General features: G+C 43.6%; 1 protein-coding gene and 1 long non-coding RNA gene across 2 annotated transcripts in view; both read right to left on the bottom strand.

Annotated features, from left to right (window-relative positions):
- LOC124268442 (alanine--glyoxylate aminotransferase 2, mitochondrial-like) overlaps positions 1–3,947 on the bottom strand; it is a 20,115-nt gene extending 16,168 nt beyond the window's left edge. Inside the window, exons 1-4 of the mRNA XM_046703401.1 lie at positions 3,768–3,947; positions 2,472–2,640; positions 1,917–2,204; positions 583–642 (exon numbers count right to left, since the gene is read on the bottom strand). Of these exons, the coding sequence (XP_046559357.1) occupies positions 583–642; positions 1,917–2,204; positions 2,472–2,640; positions 3,768–3,947 (697 nt within the window). The remainder of the gene's footprint in view (positions 1–582; positions 643–1,916; positions 2,205–2,471; positions 2,641–3,767) is intronic.
- A 978-nt stretch (positions 3,948–4,925) lies between these two features.
- LOC124268422 lies at positions 4,926–20,278 on the bottom strand. The gene is made up of 3 exons (XR_006896276.1): positions 20,224–20,278; positions 11,299–11,301; positions 4,926–4,972 (listed from the first exon to the last, which is right to left on the bottom strand). It is a non-coding gene; the product is annotated as an uncharacterized LOC124268422 (long non-coding RNA).
- Positions 20,279–21,115: the final 837 nt, after the last annotated feature.

Raw genomic sequence — 21,115 nt, forward strand, 5'->3', positions numbered from 1 at the left:
GACGATCTTATGGCCTTTGCTTCCACGGCCTTCTCTGACAGGCCACCAGGCTCAAAGTGACATTTTCCACATGATGGGGAACTTCTTGCCCTCTCTTCGGGCCACCTGACATGTAGCACGATGTTGCGTCGTCACCTCTATACTGACATCGTAGACAGTGACACCAGAAGCTGGAAAGATCTGTACAGCCATGCGCGCCGTAGTTTCCGCGGCATGGAGGTGTCGATGTATCGGTGAGAACCTCCTCACCTCTTCACGTTCCGTTTGGCGATTACAGCAACACCCAGGCGTAAGTATCGCCACAACGGCCATCGCGGACCTCCAATGCTGTTGTAGCAGGAATGGTTCAGACAAGCATGGAAAACATTCCCGTGAAGGCTGACTGTTTAGGATTCTTCTGCAAATACTTGAGCATCTTCAGATTCACGGGCCCGCTTAAGGACACAGAGAAGTGCTGGTACGGTGTATGGTGGAGGTGAACATCTGAAGGTTACACTGCTCTGGTAGTAGCGGCCGTTGAATTCTGCCTGCTATTTCCTGTAGCTGATACCACGCTGTTGTTCTGGAAGATTCTAAAAATACCTTTGATCATATCAGCATCCTGCCTGGTTGCCTTCTGTACAATCTGAATGCTAAGTGAACCTGTCACAGAACAAGATGGAAACAAAATGAACAGACATCTACTAAAACATGAACTTGGGTGTTTCAAAGTGAACTTTCCCAGACCATTTGTGTTCTTGTTTTATGGAATTTCTTGGTCACAAATATTCAAAGAAATTGTTAGTGTGGATCTATTACAAATTTCGACACAAAAATTAATGCAAAATAAATGGAAAATATCGGTACCTTCTGCAAAAATCGATGCTCATGCTGTTGCTCACTAGGGATTGTCTGGTCCAGACTCGATTATTTACAGACCGACGCTTATATAGTTGAATATTGCTGGAGTGCAGCAAAACTAAACTCAATGCATCAATCGCAAAGGAGACATCACTAATTGTTAACGGTAAGTAGACATGACACTTGGTTCAGCTACCACCAGACATGATACACGGATTCACTGTACGCTGAGGCCGGGCGGCCAAGGCTTTAAGGCATACCTGCCTTTTGTCACTACTTACAACTGATTATCCATGTTGGAGCAGTATGTGAAGACTATGTCAATAAATGCAGGAATATTGCTTAAAGCGACAACCCAACTCCTAACTTACCGTGGGCTGCAAATGATGTGAAAACAAGTGTTGCCCTTCAATGAAACCATTTTGGGACTCAAACCCATTGATAGGTTCCCAGGACAGTGTCAATCCCTTGAACCATGGCCTGATGATGTAAGGGTGCGAGGAGTGAGGGAACGATTGGGTTTAATGACACCTTCAAACCAAGAAACATAATCAAGGGCTTGATCTAAAGGACCGTCATTCAGTACTGGGTGGGTCACAGTTTTGTGACGCACAATTTACTGAAGACAAACCCTCCCCTGTTGCTTTTCAGTTTCCTTTACTTTCGCCATGTCCGTGTCCATTTTTGTCTGTTGTGTTCCCAAAAATAATGTTCGCATTTATCAATTTAATGGAAACACACACACACACACACACACACACGCAGACGCACACACACATGTTTATTCTCATATATTACCCTCCCTAGAGTCATTTCCCTCTGGCACGGGATTTGGTTATGTGTGTAATGGTGTAACCATTGGTATGTATATCCAGGGACCCCATCCACAAAACGTTCGCAGCACTATGTCATTCGTAGTTTTATAGTAGTACAAAGTTACTTTATATGTCGTAACGTCACTTAACGCTTTGTGGATCGACCCAGATCTGATTACTTTGGGCCACCTTGCTGGAATATTGCCGATAAGGGCATAAAACAACATGCACTCCATTTACTGTTCATCAAAACCTTTGTACCTCCTTCTGAATGGGGCTTTTGCCCTCGCTCCAATGTTCTGCTGATGGTTGTGTTAGACCTTCCGATCCTCATCATGGTCTTGGCATCCTGTACAATGGTCCCCAGATCCTGGCAAGGACCAGTGGACTGTATGACGCCAGCCAAACATCCTCCTTCCTTCCGGTCTGTTTGGACCTCAACACCTTTATTGGCTACCAGGTCGTGTATAGCCAGCTTGGCAGCGGGGTTCCTTCCAGGACATATCACCCGTGGTAATTTGGCCCATAATTCCCTTCTGGCACTTGACACTGCAGTACTTCACCCTCTTACACACGTCACACAACACAGGTGTGGTATCCGGCCAGCCCTTCACCAGATCTTTCATTGAGTCATCAAACAAGTCCAGAGTTTCCCCTTAAAATAGTCCCTCTGGGACAGCAGCGACATGGCACAATGATGACACCTAGGTACAAAGTAGTTAGTTTATGACTTTCTTATTGTAACACTGGCTTTGTCTGTCAAGAATCTGCCTCCTCGATGTCCCTCTGTGGTAAATATAGATCGGCCAAACTGACCAAAGTCCACTCTCTTCACTGAACCTTTCTTCGTGAGAGGCCCGTAGAGTCTCTCGGTGCGAACTTTCTGGAATAAGATGGCTGACTCCTCATCCTTGTTGTCACTAATCTTGGTGGCCTGGAACCAGAACTCGAAGACACTGGCAGCCCCATTTTCAATTGAATTTGCCTGAACAAGTCAGCTACGTTAAAAACGTTCAATGTGCTTTACCATAATAGCTGATCAGACAGGGTACCATAGCGTTACAATGCATGCCCCTAGAGTGCATCTGATTACTTTATCAAATGTTTGGTATTACCTGTGGTGCTTGTTGATATTTATAAAGACATTAAACGGAAATAACTTTTCCATCCGATGTTTCTGCAGCAAACCATAGGTAGTGTTCACATGCAAAATGGAAAGCTTGTACTCGTGTGGATGAAGAATTAATTACAAATCCATACCCCGCCGTTATGGCAAACATTTTGCCGATATATCTGTAATCCTCTGCAACTGGTAATCTATACTATGAAGTGGCATCCCGATGTGGCATTAACACTGACTTCATTGTATGTGGGACCATCACATGGCTGCCAAATCCTGTGATAAAGGATCATTTGAGGTGACTCTGCTGTAAGCTTATCCCCCGGAATACGAAGGTCATCTGACCTCTGTGGTGGCAATACACCCACAGATATAGAACCTTGTGAAGATCCGATTAGAATTGTCTTCAGGAAACCCACGCTTGTCGCAAGAGTGCTTAACTAAACGGGATCGGCTAGTTGGGCTCACTGGTTTGGTTCATGGTATCCCATTTGCGTAGATCGATTCTCATGCTGTTAATCACTGGATTTTCTGGTTCAGACTCGAATATTTTAAGCAGACCGTCATAGAGCTGGAATATTATTGACTGCTGTACATACAACTAACCAAACAAACCCATATATATGCTATATCAACCATCTAAACTCTCAACAAACCTAGGGGCGGTAGTAGCCTTAGTGGTGAAAGCGCTATTCGTCACGCCAAAGACCCTGGTTCGATTCCCCCTCATTGGTACAATGTGTGAAGCCCATTTGTGGTGCCCCCGCCGGTATTGTTGGAATATTGCTAAAATCGGCGTAAAACTATACTCACTCACCACTCCTAACAAAACCTACACGTCATACCCATTTATACTTCTGATCAACAGGTAGAAGCTGTGTCATTAGTCCTGCCATGCCGTAACCATTAGGTTAATCTGAATCTGTTTCCACAGAAATCCCCTGTATACACAAAACGGCCTACCTCCCTGCTCTAGACCTCAACTGACCGACTTTGTGGTGGGATGGCGTAGAGATCACGAGGGAGTTCCTCCTGCTGTGACCTGTCCAGAAGGACCCTGCCCTCAGCCGCCGATACAGAACACAGGGGCTCGGGCCTGGCCACAGATCTGTCACAAGACTCTCGGAGTGACCTCCAGTGTTGCCTCCCGCACCGGTGCACTGCATCGCCATGGCAGCATTGCCTATGGCATCCTCCGGCTTGGTGTTGGGTATCGGCCCGCGATCTCCTGGTTATTGCAGATCTTGTGCTCTTTGTTGAGGATCTCCGTTCCATCCGATAGAGCCCTTACCGGGGTAGGGATCCCGTACAGAACTTCACCACCAAAAATGTCGGCCCATCAACAGACTCTTTCTCATGTCTCCGCCATAATGGCTGCTTGTAGTTTCTGAGTCTTAATACTGATGTTTAGGATCAACTCTCAGTGCACCTTGTGTAACCAGGCAAGATCTCCCCTGTCCCTCGTTGCAGCCCTTCCACAACAAATGCAGGCCACATGGGTGGAGTCCACGCTGTGAGCAGCCTTATGTCATTGAAGCTGGTTGTATTCATTGAGATCAGGCAGCATCTGGATCGCCTCAGCAGCAGCTCAATGTTGTCCTGGTTCTGTTCAAGGAGTTTGGAGTATTTCTCGAGTGCACCGTCAAGCTTGTTCTCTTTGTAGAGTCTGTCTGCTTCTTGTGGTGGGCAGCTGCAGTACTCCGCTGGATCTGCCATCGTGCTGGATGGGAACTACCTGAAGATACATAAGTTTCCATAAATACACTTGTTCTGTGAGATTCAAGTGAATGCAGGTGTGGAATGAAAATATGATTGTGCTTGAATGAATGTAGATATCCATAGCACATCATTTTAAACAGTCTCCTTGTTTTAGCAATACAGCTTTTAGTCTATTGCTGGAGCCTTGCAAAATAAATGCAATTCTATTGGCAGTTGAGGCTCAGCGTATTGTAATGTTAGGAAGCTTTGACAAGCCATGTTGTTTTTACTGGAAAGCGGAGGTCTGGTTCAGGGATAGAGTGTCTGTGTCAGAGAGATTGAGGCTGGAGTGGCCTCGATGCCCATACGTTTCATACAGACATTACACTGTGCTTACAACTTTTCCATACCCAAGGGCGGTGGGTAGCTCTAGTGGTTAAAGTGCTGGCTCACGCTGAAGACCTGGGTTCGATTCCCCACATGGGCACAATGTGTGAAGCTCCCATTTCTGTGTCCTGCCGTGATATATTGCTGAATATTAAGCAAAAGTGGCGTAAACTAAACTCAGCTTCAGTCAGTCCATATCCAAAGAATAGTTGTCTACAAGACAAATGGACCATTCACAACTCCTCGTATAAAATATGTTTGATAATAGAAGGCCACAAGGTGTTGTACCAGATGACAAATAAATTTTGCAAAACTTTCCATACTGTTTTAAGGTACTGTTTACATGGACTGGATGTATTGTAAAACACATTTGTAACGTTGAAAGATTTCATTGTCATGAGTTCAATAAATGATGAAACTCAGTGAAATGGATTTAATTCGTGACACCCTGCTAATAAAAACGTGCAGCTGTTCACATGCATGATATTTGCACATGCTGTACAGCAATTTGATGCATGATCCCTCCTCCCGCAATCCATCCAAAGGCCAGCTCTGCTAGGAGAAATTCATTTCGATGCAACCATACATATATATATATAACATATAGTGAGTGCTTTTAAGTGAGTCTAAACTTTTGATGGGTAGTATAGATCAAAAAAAAACACTGTGTTTCATTTTCAGTCCTACATGTTTCATTAACTCTTCAGTAGTAGAAGCTGTTATGCAATTCCCTGAAGAAATGAATGAAACATCTTAGGAGAAATTGTTTTTTCAGTATATTTCAATATTTATATATATAAACAATATTTCAGCTCATACAGCATTGTCTATACAACAATACCTAGCCTCCTCAGGCAGACACTCCATCCCACCCCTAAATATATCATAAAACCTGCTGCAAGTATGCATAATCACAAGTCTAGATTTCTGGGAGTTCAGGCCATAGATTTCATTCTAATTCTTTCTCATTTTCTATCAAAGGGAAACGTAACAAACACATTATAATAAATCCATTTCTTAGGAACTATATTTTCATCTGTAACAGTACAGTTTCTTTCCATGGTTGACTGCAAAGATATAAAGAGATAAGAGAGATAAAATATTTATTGTGCAAACGTTCCATACAGAAACAGTGACAATATTCTATTAAGTACATAACAAGATATATAATCTAGTAAATACCTCTCTGTCTCTAGGACAAAAAAAACTCTACACAGGGGCCTGCTGGCTTCAGTGATGTTCCTAATCACTGTAGAGGAGCCCGCCAAATGTCAGCCTGAGGGAGATGTGGGGTGTCTGTGGCAGGATGGGGCCGGCATTGGGGTGGGGTGGTGAGGTTGGATGAGGGAGATAGCTGACATTTTAATAACTGCCCAGATGCTGTATCTCAAACCATGCTGCATTATCTCTCCTTAGATCTTGAACTCGTGCCCTGTTAGGCTGGACAAGATTGTGTGGCCTCTTCCCAGTACAGTTGACGTGTGAAAACTTGTTTTTAACATGACCTTTTATTTTGTCTTTACAGTTAACATTTTTAAAAAAAAGTATTAAAAACATAGGTATACAGATCATTCTTGTAGACACCAAGGAAACTACTAACAGGAAGTGCCACTATTTTTATGAAGATTGGTAATCTCAGTTGGTTTAAAGATGTGTCTTATGGTGCCTGATTGTAAACCCAATTACACGCTTAACAAATCTCCGGAAATTCAATTTTACTTATAAATATTATGCAGATTGAATGAGCCACATCGCCCGTGATCCAAGTTACTTTTGTTCATGAGCCATTTACCTTCACTGGCCACATACACACCAGCTGCATTTGTACATCTCAATCATCTCGTTATTACACATATGTGCACTATCATGTCAGGGCCTGTTTAATGTCACTCTAGGTTTGAGCCTTTAGCTATGGGAGACAATACCTTGAATGAAAGAGACCATAAAACACATGACGACTACGTTAAGCAAAAAATATATAGTTCCTCACCCTAAGTGGGCCTCAAAGAACACTATCCCTTGATTCTACTGGCATATCACTGTGGGCAAGACAAGTAAATATTTGGACAAGTGAAAGAATTTCAGGAACTTGGTCTGATGGATTGCAGTATAGCCCCGCAAATAGTTCTAGGTGTAAGCCAAAGCACAAGCTCCAAGGAAATATTAGTAAAATGTCGGTCCACCAACACAAACACTTTATTACTCAGGCCATAGCTTGAGAAACAACACGATTAGGATTAATGAGAGTATCTCCCCCAAACACGCCCTAGCCCTGCTGTCTCTCTCCATCACCCTCCTATTCTCTCTCTCTCAAATTTCTCTCTCCGTCACCATACTCTCTCTCCATCACCCTATTCTCTCACTCTCTCAAATTCTCTCTCTCTCTCACCTCTCTCTCCTCAAATCTCTCTCCCTCACTCTCTCACCCTCTCTCTGTCAAATTCTATTCTCTTCCATCACCCTATTCCTCTCTCTCTCTCTCTCTCCTCAAATTTCTCTCTCCAACACCATACTCTCTCTCCATCACCCTATTCTCTCTCTCCTTTCAAATTTCCTCCAACACCATACCTCCTCCATCAATTCCTATTCCTCTCTCTCCATCAATCTCTATTCTCTCCCACTCTCTCTCTCTCAAATTTCTCTCTCTCTCCAAATGACATGCCTCTCCTCTATCTCTCTCTCTCCAACATAATACTCTCTCTCTCTCTCTCTCTCTCTTCTCTCCTCTCTCTCTCTCCAAATTCTAACATGCCTCTCTCTCTCTCTCCAAATGACATGCCTCTCTCTCTCTCTCAAATAACATGCCTCTCTCTCTCTCTCTCTCTCTCTCTCTCTCTCAAGATACCATGCCTCTCTCTCTCTCTCATGCTCTCTCTCTCTCAAATGACATGCCTCCTCTCTCCTCTCATAACATTATCCTCCTCTCTCTCCTCTCTCTCTCCTCAAAAGAATAACATCTCCCTCTCCTCCTCTCTCATGCCCTCTCTCTCTCTCTCAAATGGCCACTTGCTCCTCTCTCTCTCAAATAACGGCTGCCTCTCTCTCTCTAACTCCAAATGACATGCCTCCTCTCTCTCTCCTAATCACGCCTCCTCTCTCTCTCTCTCTCTCTCCTCTCTCTCTCTCTCTCTCTCTCAAATAACATGCCTCTCTCTCTCTCTCAAATTTCTCTCTCCAACACTATACACTTCCTCCCTCCCCATCTCTATTCCTCTCTCCATCACCCTATTCCCTTCCCCACCTCTCTCTCCTCAAATTTCTCTCTCTCAAATCTCTCTCTCTCCTAAATTCTCCAACACCATACTCTCTCTCTCTCCATCACCCTATTCTCTCTCTCTCTCTCTCCTCTCTCAATTTCTTCTCTCCGTCACCATATACTCTCCATCACCCTCCTATTCTCTCTCTCTCTCTCTCTCTCTCACCTCTTCTCTCTCCATCACCCTATTCTCTCGCCCCCTCACCCACCTAACAGCGATACCACTATTCGCTATAGGTCCCACGTAAAGAGACATTGGTAGAAGCTAATTGAACTAATCCTGTAGATATCAAGCATTGTCTACACCCCTGTGTTAATCACGTGCTATCAGGCTGATGAAAGCCTCGTGGATCTTCCCCTGTACATCAACTGTGGACCCAGACACGGAGATACCGTACGTTTGTTCAGTCGATAGAGCGGGTTTAACACACCACACCGTCTGCAGCCCGCACACCGTCCCAACATGTGGGAACTTCAAAGCCGAACCATGTTTAACACGTACACTGTGCATGGTATATAAGTCGCTATACTCAGTAACAATTGCCTGTAAACATTTACTATCAAATCCACTCATGCAAATGTCATAAGGTACGTGTTGTACATCAACCATTTTAAGCTTCAAAGATACCTTAGTGTTGAAAAATCAAAAACATGTTTAAGCTCCAAAAATATACTTTGTTGCTGAAAAATAAAACATGTTCAACTATATATAGCAGTATGCACAAGATGATTTTAGATCATGTACAAATATCCGTAGTGGACTTATAACCTTCGATTCTAATGTTAATATCAAGAGAAGCCCTGAAATGAAAGATGTTAGATGACGATCATCTCTACTCTGATGAAAGTTGTGCTAAAGCATAGTAAAGTTTGGCATTGGACGGTAAGCAGACGACAGCTGTTATCATCGGTCCGCTGTATCTGTATACCCAAGTGAAGCTGTCATGTCGTCTGCCACACTCATCTGCTTTATAATAACTTACGTTTGCTCAAATATAACCCACGCAGTTCCTGCATACACTCCGAGCTTCTTGCTTCGACGACACTGCCCCACAGTGCATATGGTTCCGAGGTAGACATGCTGTACTCAGTGAATAGTGTCAAGTCTGCCCGCCCTTACTACTACTGCTTACAAGTTGTACATACACTCGCATTCCGATCAGAAAAAACACCTGCACCTTCCACTGTGCCCTTTGGTCCGATACTGACTGGGGTGTTCTGTGCTGCGTGCTGCTGTTGACGATGATGTGGTCAGCGTGGTCACATCACGGGCGGGTCTCCTCGTGTGCCGCTGAGCGCCGTGACTAACGCCGACTCAATCCTCCCTCCCATATCGCTGCTGAAGGACACGCTGCGATGGTGCAGATGGGTCGGGCTACGCTGCCCCATGGGAAGCTCCCCTGACGGTGACGCGGGGGTGAGGAGGAGGGGAGGTATCTCCCACCACTGACACTACAAGATGGAGGGGGGGAGATGCAGGGGGGATGTAACATGTGCCTATCAACCTGCCTTAGCAGGACCTCTGCAATAAATGATGTGATCAGAAATTAGCATATAATAAAATCCTGAATCATGGAAATTCTTAGTGGATTTAAAATATATGTTCCCTTCACTTACGAATTGATAGAAGAAGCAGACGACAGCGAAGAAGAAGGAGGAGGGGAAGAAGATGAAGGAGACAAAACTTCGTCTTCCTCTGGGACAGAGTACAAACACTACAACACATTCTTGTACAAATATGATTGATATACATGATATAAATTATATCAATATCGTAAATATATGCACTACTGGGTGGATTAAACATACAGTTTTGGAGTAGACTATACTGTGGTTACAAATACTGTTTCCCACGTTAAGACCACATTATGAAATTTGGTTTTATGTTGTCCAGTATTGAAATGTATTACCTAATTTGTAGTCCCATTACAACATAGCCAGTATAGGTTTTCTTGTGAGTGCATTCATAGTGGTCAATAATATGTATATAAAGTGAATGTGGGAGGGTAATTTCTACGTTAACCTGTTAACCTTCTCAAACGTGCAAGTTTGATTTGCTAAGGTAGACACGTCACCCCACCCCCCGCTTTCTAATTCCTCCCCCCATTTGCTAAGGGTGGACACGCCACCCCCCACCCCCGCTTCTCTACCTCCCCACTCTAACCCACCACACACCCTTTAAGAATCACACACATTGGCCTCCTCATTACCTATACCTGTTTCCTGAAAAATTAATGAAAACAATCGAATTAATTACACTAATTACTGCATTCCTTACCCAGCTGTCAATTTCCTGTCAAATTAAGCATTCAAAGTATAGCTATAAACAGATGGACACGTTCCTGTTGGTACAGACACCTTTAATTGCATCACACCTTCTTGACTCTAGTCTCCCCGGGGCTGGATTGTCAAGGTTATTGAGACAGTCTTTTACACAGATGACACGATCTCCTATATGGATCCTTGTTTACAACTGACTGCAGTGATCTACGTTTGTCACTTTGAACAACTGTAGTAGGCCAGGTTGACAGGCTCACACATACCAAAAACATAGCTCTATGAATATCCTTTCCTTCCCTCAACGCACTTTGTAATACAAAAATCCCCTGTTCCTGAAATGAATTTTTTACAGAAAAAACACCAGTTATTAAATCAACTGAAGACAATATAATAATAAAAAAAGAGATAGAGGCCTCTTCATTCTTTAACCGTACAGCCACAGGGACTCTTACCCACTGTTATAGATATAGTATTGTGTTTCTGGGGATGTATTTCCTGGTTCAGGATCTGTGTATGTCAGACAACACGTGGTGACGCTGACACACACTGACTGTTGCCACAGTTTCCTCAGTGTTGTAGAGTAACACGTTGCCACTTCAACACGTAGGTAATTGATTGCAGAAAGTAAAAACTCAATTCAAGACTGCACAAGTGGAACTACATCGAATCACATTCATTATTCGTCAGGGTGGTGCAGTGGCATTTGCATACGAGAGCACTGCAGACATGTGGAGTCTGTCTCTCACTTCTCAACTGCATTATTCTCCATCCTCTAGCCCTGTCTTCAAGCAAGTGTTAGTCTGTCTCTCACTCCCTCTGAACTGCATTATTCTCCATCCCCTAGCCCTGTCTGCCATGTTAGTCTGTCTCTCTCACTCCTCAACTTAGCATTATTCTCCAACCCTCTAGCCCTGTGTCTGCTATGTTAGTCTGTCTCTCACTTCTCAACTGCATTATTCTCTCCATCCCTAGCCCTGTCTGCTATGTTAGTCTGTCTCTCACTCCCTGAACTGCATTATTCTCCATCCCTCTAGCCCTGTCTGTAATGTTAGTCTGTCTCTCACTCCCTTGAACTGCATTATTCTCTCATCCCCTAGCCCCAAGTTCAAGCATGGGTTATGTTAGTCTGGCCTCACTCCTTGAACTGCATTATTTCCATCCCCTAGCCCTGTCTGCCATGTTAGTCTGTCTCTCACTCCTGAACTGCATTATTCTCTCATCCCTAGCCCTGTCTGCACATGTTAGTCTGTCTCTCACTCCTTGAACTGCATTATTCTCCCATCCCTAGCCCCTGTCTGCACAGCTGTTAGTCTGTCTCTCTCACTCCTTGAACTGCATTATTCTCCATCCCCTAGCTCTGTCTGCCATGTTAGTCTGTCTCTCACTCCTGAACTGCATTTATTCTCCATCCCCTAGCACTGTTCGTTGCAATGTTAGTCTGTGTCTCTCACTCCCTGAACCAGCATTGTCTTTCCCATCCTTCTAGCCCCAGGTCTGCAATGCCAGCTCCACCCCACTACCTCAACTGCATTTATTCTTTCATCCCTAGCCCTGTTCTGCAATGTTAGTCTGTCTCACTCCCTAAACTGCATTTATTATTCTCCATCCCCTAGCCCTGTCTGCCATGTGAGTCTGTCTCTGCCTCCTGAAACTGCATTACTATTCTCCATCCCTAGCCCTGTCTGCAATGTTAGTCTGTCTCACACCTCAACCGCATTATTCTCCATCCCCTAGCCCTGTCTGCCATGTTAGTCTGTCTCTCCCCTCAACTGCATTATTCTCCATCCCTAGCCCCTGTCTTCGCCATGTTAGTCTGTCTCTCACTCCTGAACTGCATTATTCTCCATCCCTAGCCCTGTCTGCTATGTTAGTCTGTCTCTCACTCCCTGAACTGCATTATTCTCCCAACATCCCTAGCCCTGTCTGCCATGTTAGTCTGTCTCAGCCCCTGGAACCGCATTATTCTCCATCCCCTAGCCCTCAGTCTTGCCATGTTAGTCTGTCTCTCTCACCCTCAACTGCAGATTGTTCTCCATAATCCCCTAAAGGCCTGTCTGCAATGCTAAAGCTCTAAAATGAAACAAGTCTAGATATTCTCAGGTTCTGAGGCTTTCTAATTAGTTAATTTTAATCCGACTACAAATGAGTTGTGAATCGCCCCTGTTTATCAAAAAGTGTCAAATGTTCAGTCATCTTCTACAAAACATCGCTCTGGCTAACGGAAAAGTACGTCTGAACTATCTTGGATGGCCCGTCACAATCCACCACGTTCGTATCCTGTGTATCGGGATAAATGTAGTTCCTGCTAATATTATTGACAGTTCTATGTGCATTAGTGACGGAAGAACGTAATTTTCAACCAAACTGAGTGGTCCCTGCTAATTTCCGTCAACAATATCACCGCGACGTGTAATGAATCGTTGGAACCTTTAGGCACGGGAGTTGTCTCATTACTGGTCACATCTCACGAAAGATAGACAGGAGTAACCCTGTGGGAAGAGAATGGGGCTGAAGTGGCATGGTGAAGACACTGGTTCAAGCACAGTGAGTGTTTGTTGCTGGAGCAGACCAACAGCTAGTCCTGAAATGCATATATTTCTTACAGAAAATACAAGCCTTTAAAATAAAATTGTAAATGCGCGAGCCCAGGGACTCTCTTTCATTGTCAGCTGTGGGAAATCTAGACTTGCCACATTTTCTAGACCTTGCGTGTTCTCTCGAATATATTTGCTTCAGGGTCTGTACCACGGCATCACTGCCGAGGTGTGTACACGTTCGCTTCGATCTTTGGCCTGATGACGACGTTGGTGGCAATCCCCAACCTCTGTGGTATGACATACATCCGAAGGCACCGGACAACGAAGGTTATCCAACAGGTGGCGTTTTGCCAAAGCATACCCCAGCGCTTATGCCAGCCCCAAGTCCATGTTATGGTATTATGCTGATCACCTTAGCGCCATGCTACAGCCCTAAGTCTATGTTATGGTATATGTTGATCACCTTAGCGCCATGCCAGTCCCAAGTCCATGCCATGGTATACATGATCAACAATCTTAGCGCCATGCCAGCCCTAAGTCCATGTTATGGTATGGCGTTACCGACCACCCAGCGCCATGCCAGCCCCCTAAGTCCATGTTATGGTATGGCGTTACGACCAATCTTTAGCGTAGCCAAGGCCAGTCCTTAAGTCCATGCTATGGTATGGGCGTTACGACCACCCTTAGCGCCATGCCAGCCCTAAGTCCATGCCGGCATACACACCCCAATCTTAGGGCTATGCCAGCCGCCAGTCTGGGTTATGCCATGGGCGTTACGACCACCTTAGCGCCATGCCAACCCTAAGTCTATGTTATGGTTTCATGTTACGACCAATCTTAGCCATGCCTGAATCCCCTAAGTCCATGTTATGGTATGTATGTTACTGACCACCTTTATGTCTAGGGGTTCTCTTCACGAAGCAACCTTTATTAAGTTTAACCCAACCCACCCTTTTTTGAACATTGTACTTAAGGTTGTCTTGAAGTGGACTTACGATCACCTTATATATGAAGAAAGGAGGTCTAGGATCGCTTCTGACACAATGGCAACCCATATAAAGTACTGAAGATCCTTGGGATTCCAAACCATGGACATGGGAGGAAATGGGAAGAGGGATCACGTGAGCAATCTGTTTGAGGCTGAGGAAACATAGAAACAATCTATTGGGGGAGAATAACTGATTTGAAACGATCACTGCAGAACTGAGTCCAGTCCCATCCAACCCATGAAGAACATACACACAACATGAATTGGACGCACACACAATCAGGTGAAGGACACACACACAACAGGGTGACAATCCCAACAGGTATTGACACACACCAACAGGTGAAGGACATACAAACAACAGGCTGATACACATCGCACAGGTGGCTGACATACACCTAACAGGCAATGACTGCAACAGGTGAAGGACACACACCTAACAGGTGAATGACACACCAACATGAAGAACATCAATCAACAGGTGAAGAACACACACGCAACAGGTGAAGGATACACACGTAACAGGTGAAGGATACACACAACAGTGAAGAACATACACACAACAGGTGAAGAATACACACAAACAGGTGAAGAATACACACACAACAGGTGAATCGACACATGTAACAGGTGAAGAATCACACACCTAACAGAGGCATGGACATAAACAGAATGGACATACTAATCTAACACACCAGGTGAAATGGACATACAACAGGTGGATATAATAATCCCAGGAAGGATATAATCAGATGAAGGACACATGTGACTGAGGAGGGAAGGATAGACATGCATGAAGGACACACGAATCAGGAAGGACACAAACATGAGACAATTGACATGATCAAGATGACCAAATGGAATGACAAGGAAGGACACACATGGACACACACACATGGAAGACACACACAGACACACAGAAGGACACACACACACACACACACAAGGAAGGACCACACAAGGAACACATGGACACAGACATGACACATGACGGAACAGCAACAAGGAGACCACACGACACACAAGGACAGAAAGACAACAGACACACACAGACACACAGACAGGACCCAAGGAAGACAACACACAGGAATGGACATGGCCAAGGACACACACACAGGAATAAGGAGCCATATACACACACACACACATAGTGGAAGGACACAAAATAGGAAGGACACACACACAAAGACACACACACAGACACGATACAAAATAGACACAAATAGACACACACAGGAAGGACATAAAAGGACATATAATAAATAGGAACACAGGAGCACACAAAAGACACCATGAAGGACATACATGGAAAAGGACATACACAAACATGTGACAGTGGAAGGAAGGACACACAGAAGGATAGAAATGGACAGATGAACGGAGAACATAGGAATATACGAAATAAGATAGATATAGCACAAACACAGAAAGAACAAGTAAAGGAGGTAGAACACAAGAAGAGAGAAGGAAGACAACATGTGAAAATAGAAAGAAATGGAATGGATAAAGAGGACAAAGAATGAAGAGGAGTGGATATACATGGAAATAGGAAGGACATAGAAAATACAGAAGGATAATGAAGGAAACAGATGGAAGAAAGAACAGGAGTGAAGGACACAATAGGTTGACAAGGAATGATGGACACATAGGAGGACACAGATGAATAGAGGGAAAGGAGAAGGAAGGAAAATATGAAGAAGGTGGAAATGGACATACAAAATAGTGGAATGGAAGAGACAGAAGGAAAGGAGTGGACATAAGAGGAGGAGATGGAAGGATAATGGAATGAGAAGGAAATAGACAGGAAGGGATAGGGTGGAAGGAGGAATGGACACAAGGACACACAGGGGAATGGAGGACACACAGGACACAGGACACAGGAAGGACACACACAGGAAGGACACAGGAAGGACAGGACACAGGAAGGACACACACAGGAAGGACACACACACACACATGGACACACAAGGAAGACACAGGAGGAAGGACACACACAAAGGACACACACACAGGACACAAGGACACACACACAGGAGGACATGGACACACAGGAAGGACAGGACACACAGGACACACACACAGGGACACACACACACACAGGAAGGACACACAGGAAGGAGACAGGAAGGACACACAGGAAGGACACACAACACACAGGAAGGACACACACACAAGGAGGAAGGACAGGAAGGAGGCACACAAGGACACACACAGACACACACACAGGACACACACACAAGGACACACACAGGAAGGACACAGACACACACACACAGGAAGGACACAGGACACACACAGAAGGACACACACAGGAACACACACACAGGAAGGAAGGACACACACACACAGGAACACAGAAGGAAGGACACAGGAGGAAGGACACACACAGGAAGGACACACAGAAGACACAGACACACACACACAGACAAGGAAGGACACACACAGGAAGGACACACACACACACACAGACACACACACACACAGGAATGGAGGACACACAGACACACACACACACACACACAGACACACACACACAGAATGACACACACACACAGGAAGGACACACAGGAAGGACACACACACACACACAGGACAGGAAGGAGACACAGACACAGAACAGACACACACACAGGAAGGACACAGGAAGGACACACAGAACAGACAGGAAGGACACACACAGACACAAGAGAGGAGTGGCCTGGAACACATATAGGTATATAGTGAGGAAAGGAGGTGACCATGGAATGGCAGGTATATTAATAATGGAAACTCAGTAAAGAACAGATTCTAGTACTTTGTTGGGTTGAGTCCCATCCGGGATTCGAACTCAATACTCAGAATCAGGCACCTAAGCGCCAGCACAAGCTAAGGTAAGGGAAGCCGGCTGAGCCCGGATTAGATGGCTAACTTTGTGTGCTGGCGATTAAATCTGCTGGATGTTTACCTCCTTGGTGAAAGCCAGGGAAGAGAGGCATGGTGCTGCTAAACCCTAGAATCGTTATACGGCAAGCACTTACAGTCTAATGACAGGTATACCATTCCGGGGGGGGCACATGTGTCTCCACACACCATCAGATTCGAGTTGCCAGTTGAAACAGACATGACATAGGCCAGTTACAGGCCACGTACCGAACTACTGTGTCAAGGTCAAAGTCTGAGCACAGCAACGCTATAAGGTGCCGCTGCACAACGTGATCTCACCCTTAAGGTGATCGTAACACACATACCTTAACATAGACTTACGACAGTCGTAGGGTTAAGGCGATATTAACTCCCATGCCTTCAACATAGACTTACGACAGTTGTAGGGCTTAAGATGATCGTAACACACATACCTTAACATAGACTTTACGACAGTCTTTGGGTTAAGATGATCGTAACACATATACCTTAACATAGACTTACGACAGTCTTTGGGTTATGATGATCGTAAAACACATACCTTAACATAGACTTTACGACAGTTGTAGGGTTAAGATGATCGTAACACACATACCTTAAACATAGACTTTTACGACAGTCTTTGGGTTAAGATGATCGTAACACACATACCGTAACATAGACTTTACGCCACAGTTGTTAGGGGTTAAGGTGATCGTAACACACATACCGTAACATAGACTTATGATAGTCGTGGGGTTAAGATGATCGTAACACACATACCTTGCCATAGACTTTACGACAGTCGTAGGGTTAAGGTCATTTGAACTCCCATACCTTAACATAGACTCTACGACAGTTGTAGGGTTAAGTTGATCGTTACACACATACCGTAACATAGACTTACGACAGTCATAGCCCAAGGTTGTTTCTTGCAACAGTATCCTGGACATTTAATGGATGTTTCTCGATGGGCAAAGTGTTGTTTGTGGCCATGTCAGCCTCACGAATGCCAAAGGTCATGTTTCTGACTGTGCAATAATGTTTCATTAACCAGTACCATGACGTTTACATATATGATGTCAGTTGTCACCTATAGGTAAGGTCACGTCACTGGAAGCCTAAAGCTTCAAAATAAAAACCCCGCAAAGATCAGGGTTAAAATTGATCTTCAGTAACTCATCCTTGTTACTAACGGGATTGGGCGGTCAGGGCTAGCTGACTTGGTTGGCGACAAGTCATCGTATCCCAGTTGCGTAGATTGATGCTCAGGCTGTTGATCACTGGATTGTCTGGTCCAGACTCGATTATTAACAGACTGCCGCCATATAGCTGGAATATTGCTGAGTGCGGCGTAAACAACCAACCAAACCAAACATCTAAATAAACAATGTAATAATTCTGAAACCGTTATGTTTTAGCTCGTTTCAACTAGTGTACGTATTCCCCAAATACGGCATATTGTTTTCAGTTATCAATTTATACATCTTGCTCCACTGTTATGCTTGTCATAGTCTTTCCTACAGACCCTGAAGTAAATTATATTCAAGAAAGCCCACGCAAGTCTAGAAAAATGTGGCAAGTCTAGATTTCCACAGCCCTCAGGGCTCTTTTCCATTATATTTTTTTTTTTATTATGAGCTCTTTTCTCTGTAAAATATTTTCATTTCAGAGACTAGTTGTTAGTCAATGCTTGTGCGGTCAGCTTCGATGGAAAATATTCACTGTTACTGATGTAAAATCTACTGTCCAGTAAAAACAAGTTTTTATGTTCTTTGAAGCCACTTTTAGTTTCGTGTCTAGCAGATACCTTTGGTTAATGGCTAAAACTGAGCTTCATATTAGGACATAAGATTCACCTCTGTGTATTCTGGATATCAAATATATCATCGACGAGTTGATTAAAGTTACAAATATCTGAGTTTTGCCGAGGATATTTTTACTTTAATCAACGATATATTGATATCAGAAGACACGAGGGGAGAGAATTTTTATCATCCCAAATCATTCTTCATCAGTAAAAAGAATGAATTTATCTGAACACAAAACTGCCATTAGGCTTCTTTAGCAGTTATCTTAGTTATGTCATAGCAGTGTGACATCAATAGAGAATACTACGAGGTCTCGTTACATATTAGATTATATTCAATGAGGTGTCCTTCCTGTAGGTTATTATCGACCGAGCGAAAGCGAGGAGTCGGATATCATAGGAAGATCACGAGTTTCGTATAATTCGTATGTAATGAGACTGAGAGTGGTATTTTCATTTATTACCCACATCTTACATGCATTAAATTGACAAATTAGCGTATTTTGTTAATATTTTGGTTTCAAACCGAAACCGGTTTCATAAAGAGGTTGCGGAAGAGTTTTGTACTGTAGTACAATATTTGCATGACGTCACACTGTAATGACGTCACTGCCTTGGTAACCGACGTCACGATGCATGTCAGTTGTCATCGCCTCGTACAGCCTCCTACAGTAAACTACTCCGTAGCACCTCGTTTCTTGGTTTCCAGTTGCTTCATTCGGCTAACATCACTGGTGGAAACATTGCGTTTATGTTTTTCGACTGATATAATGTCTCAGTTCGACTCACAATTAAACAGCGACACGGCAACGTTCGCGATGTTTACATTCCCACAATGCATTTAAGTTGTAGAATGAATGAATTCACGTGTTTGTTATGAATGAAAAAATAGTTACGTCAGAATGTGACCTAATTGAGAGGTCATCGGTTATCCAATCAAATCGTTAGAATCTCAGGTCAAGTCGTTACGACACAGGTCAACGCAATACGACACTCGTGTGACGTACGAGATTCGTATGCAACTACCTACCAATACGTTGACCACGTGGGTAATAATAAGCTGTATCACATCATAGAATTGTGATGCTATCAACTTTGTGACATCATAGCATTGTCAACTGTGTTCTAGTGATGTGGAAATATCAACTGTAGGGAGCCAGTTTGGGATGATCTATATCCTATTTGTATTTGATTGAACTTTCAAAACATAGGAACAGACATTTTGTGAGGCAATTTGGATTCCGGATGGTTCTGTGACCTGGATGTAAACCTTGGTGTTTGTGATAGGATTATTTTAATTTACATTTGCTTTATGGCATTGTCTGAACATGATCCTAGGAATTTCTTTTGCAGATTCATCTTATCCTGAATTAATGTAACCTTGGAAGCCAGTAAGAGATCAAGGAAAGCATACCTAATGGTCTAAAGCCCTACAGTTCAATGTTCCTAGTTGTGCCTCTTGGGGCGGCGGCGCCATATAGCTGGAATATTGCTGAGTGCGGAGTAATACTAAACTCACTCACACACTCTTGGGCCGGAGGGGTAGCCTAGTGGTTAAAGCTGTCACGCTGAAGACGTTCCATTCCCCACATGGGTACAATGTATGAAGCACATTTCTGGTGTCCCCCGCTGTGATATTGCTGGAATATTGCTAAAAGCGGCGTAAAACTAAACTCACTCAGTTGTGTCTCTCACTACTCTTTCTGGCATACATATTTAGTGCCAGTGTGTACATGCTTCGTAAGTTGGAAAAACTATGATATTTGGTCTCTATGGTGTCAGGAATTCAAATTCAACAAAGACTAAACAACATTATGTCTGTAATCATGATTTTTTAATTCTCAAAAATATATATATGTATACATATTTAACAAAAAAAGAATTGTTCAGTCATAGAAAATCTGATATTAAATAAAAAACTGTTAAATCTTGCAGATGACAGAAACCATATGTAAATCATAGGTGTCTGGCTGTCAACTGACAATCATACAAGTACCCGGTATATATGTGATCTCTTCAGATCACCAAGTTTGGTTCTAAGCTCTCAGGGAGGTATGGAGGAAACAGAGATCCTCTATGATTGTTATTGCCCATATACCATCGGCCATCACGTGACTGTATAAGAAAAAGTCACCATATGGCCGAAATATTCCAGATGTGACTATAAATCTTAACTCACTCACTCACTGTATAAGAAATATGTATACATGTTCTAAAATGCTGTTATGTTTTGTAAGAAACATTCACACTGAGGCACACAACATCTAATATTCTAGGGTCAAGGTATGGGACTTTTAGCAAGAAACAGAATAATTATATCATTGCTTACAAACAGTAATTCTGTTAATTGACATAATCGGACAAACTGATGATTTATGTCTTAACCAGGAAGATATATTTTGACAAAAACTCCATGAAATACCCAAACCCCCAATAATGGGCATATCAAGTAGTTTGTCCCAATAGCTCACAACTCAGATGAACTAAATAATGCATCAAATCCT

Source organism: Haliotis rubra, unplaced genomic scaffold (assembly GCF_003918875.1).
Source record: "Haliotis rubra isolate DU_JTF1 unplaced genomic scaffold, ASM391887v1 Scf138, whole genome shotgun sequence".
Classification (NCBI taxonomy): Eukaryota; Metazoa; Mollusca; class Gastropoda; order Lepetellida; family Haliotidae; genus Haliotis; species Haliotis rubra.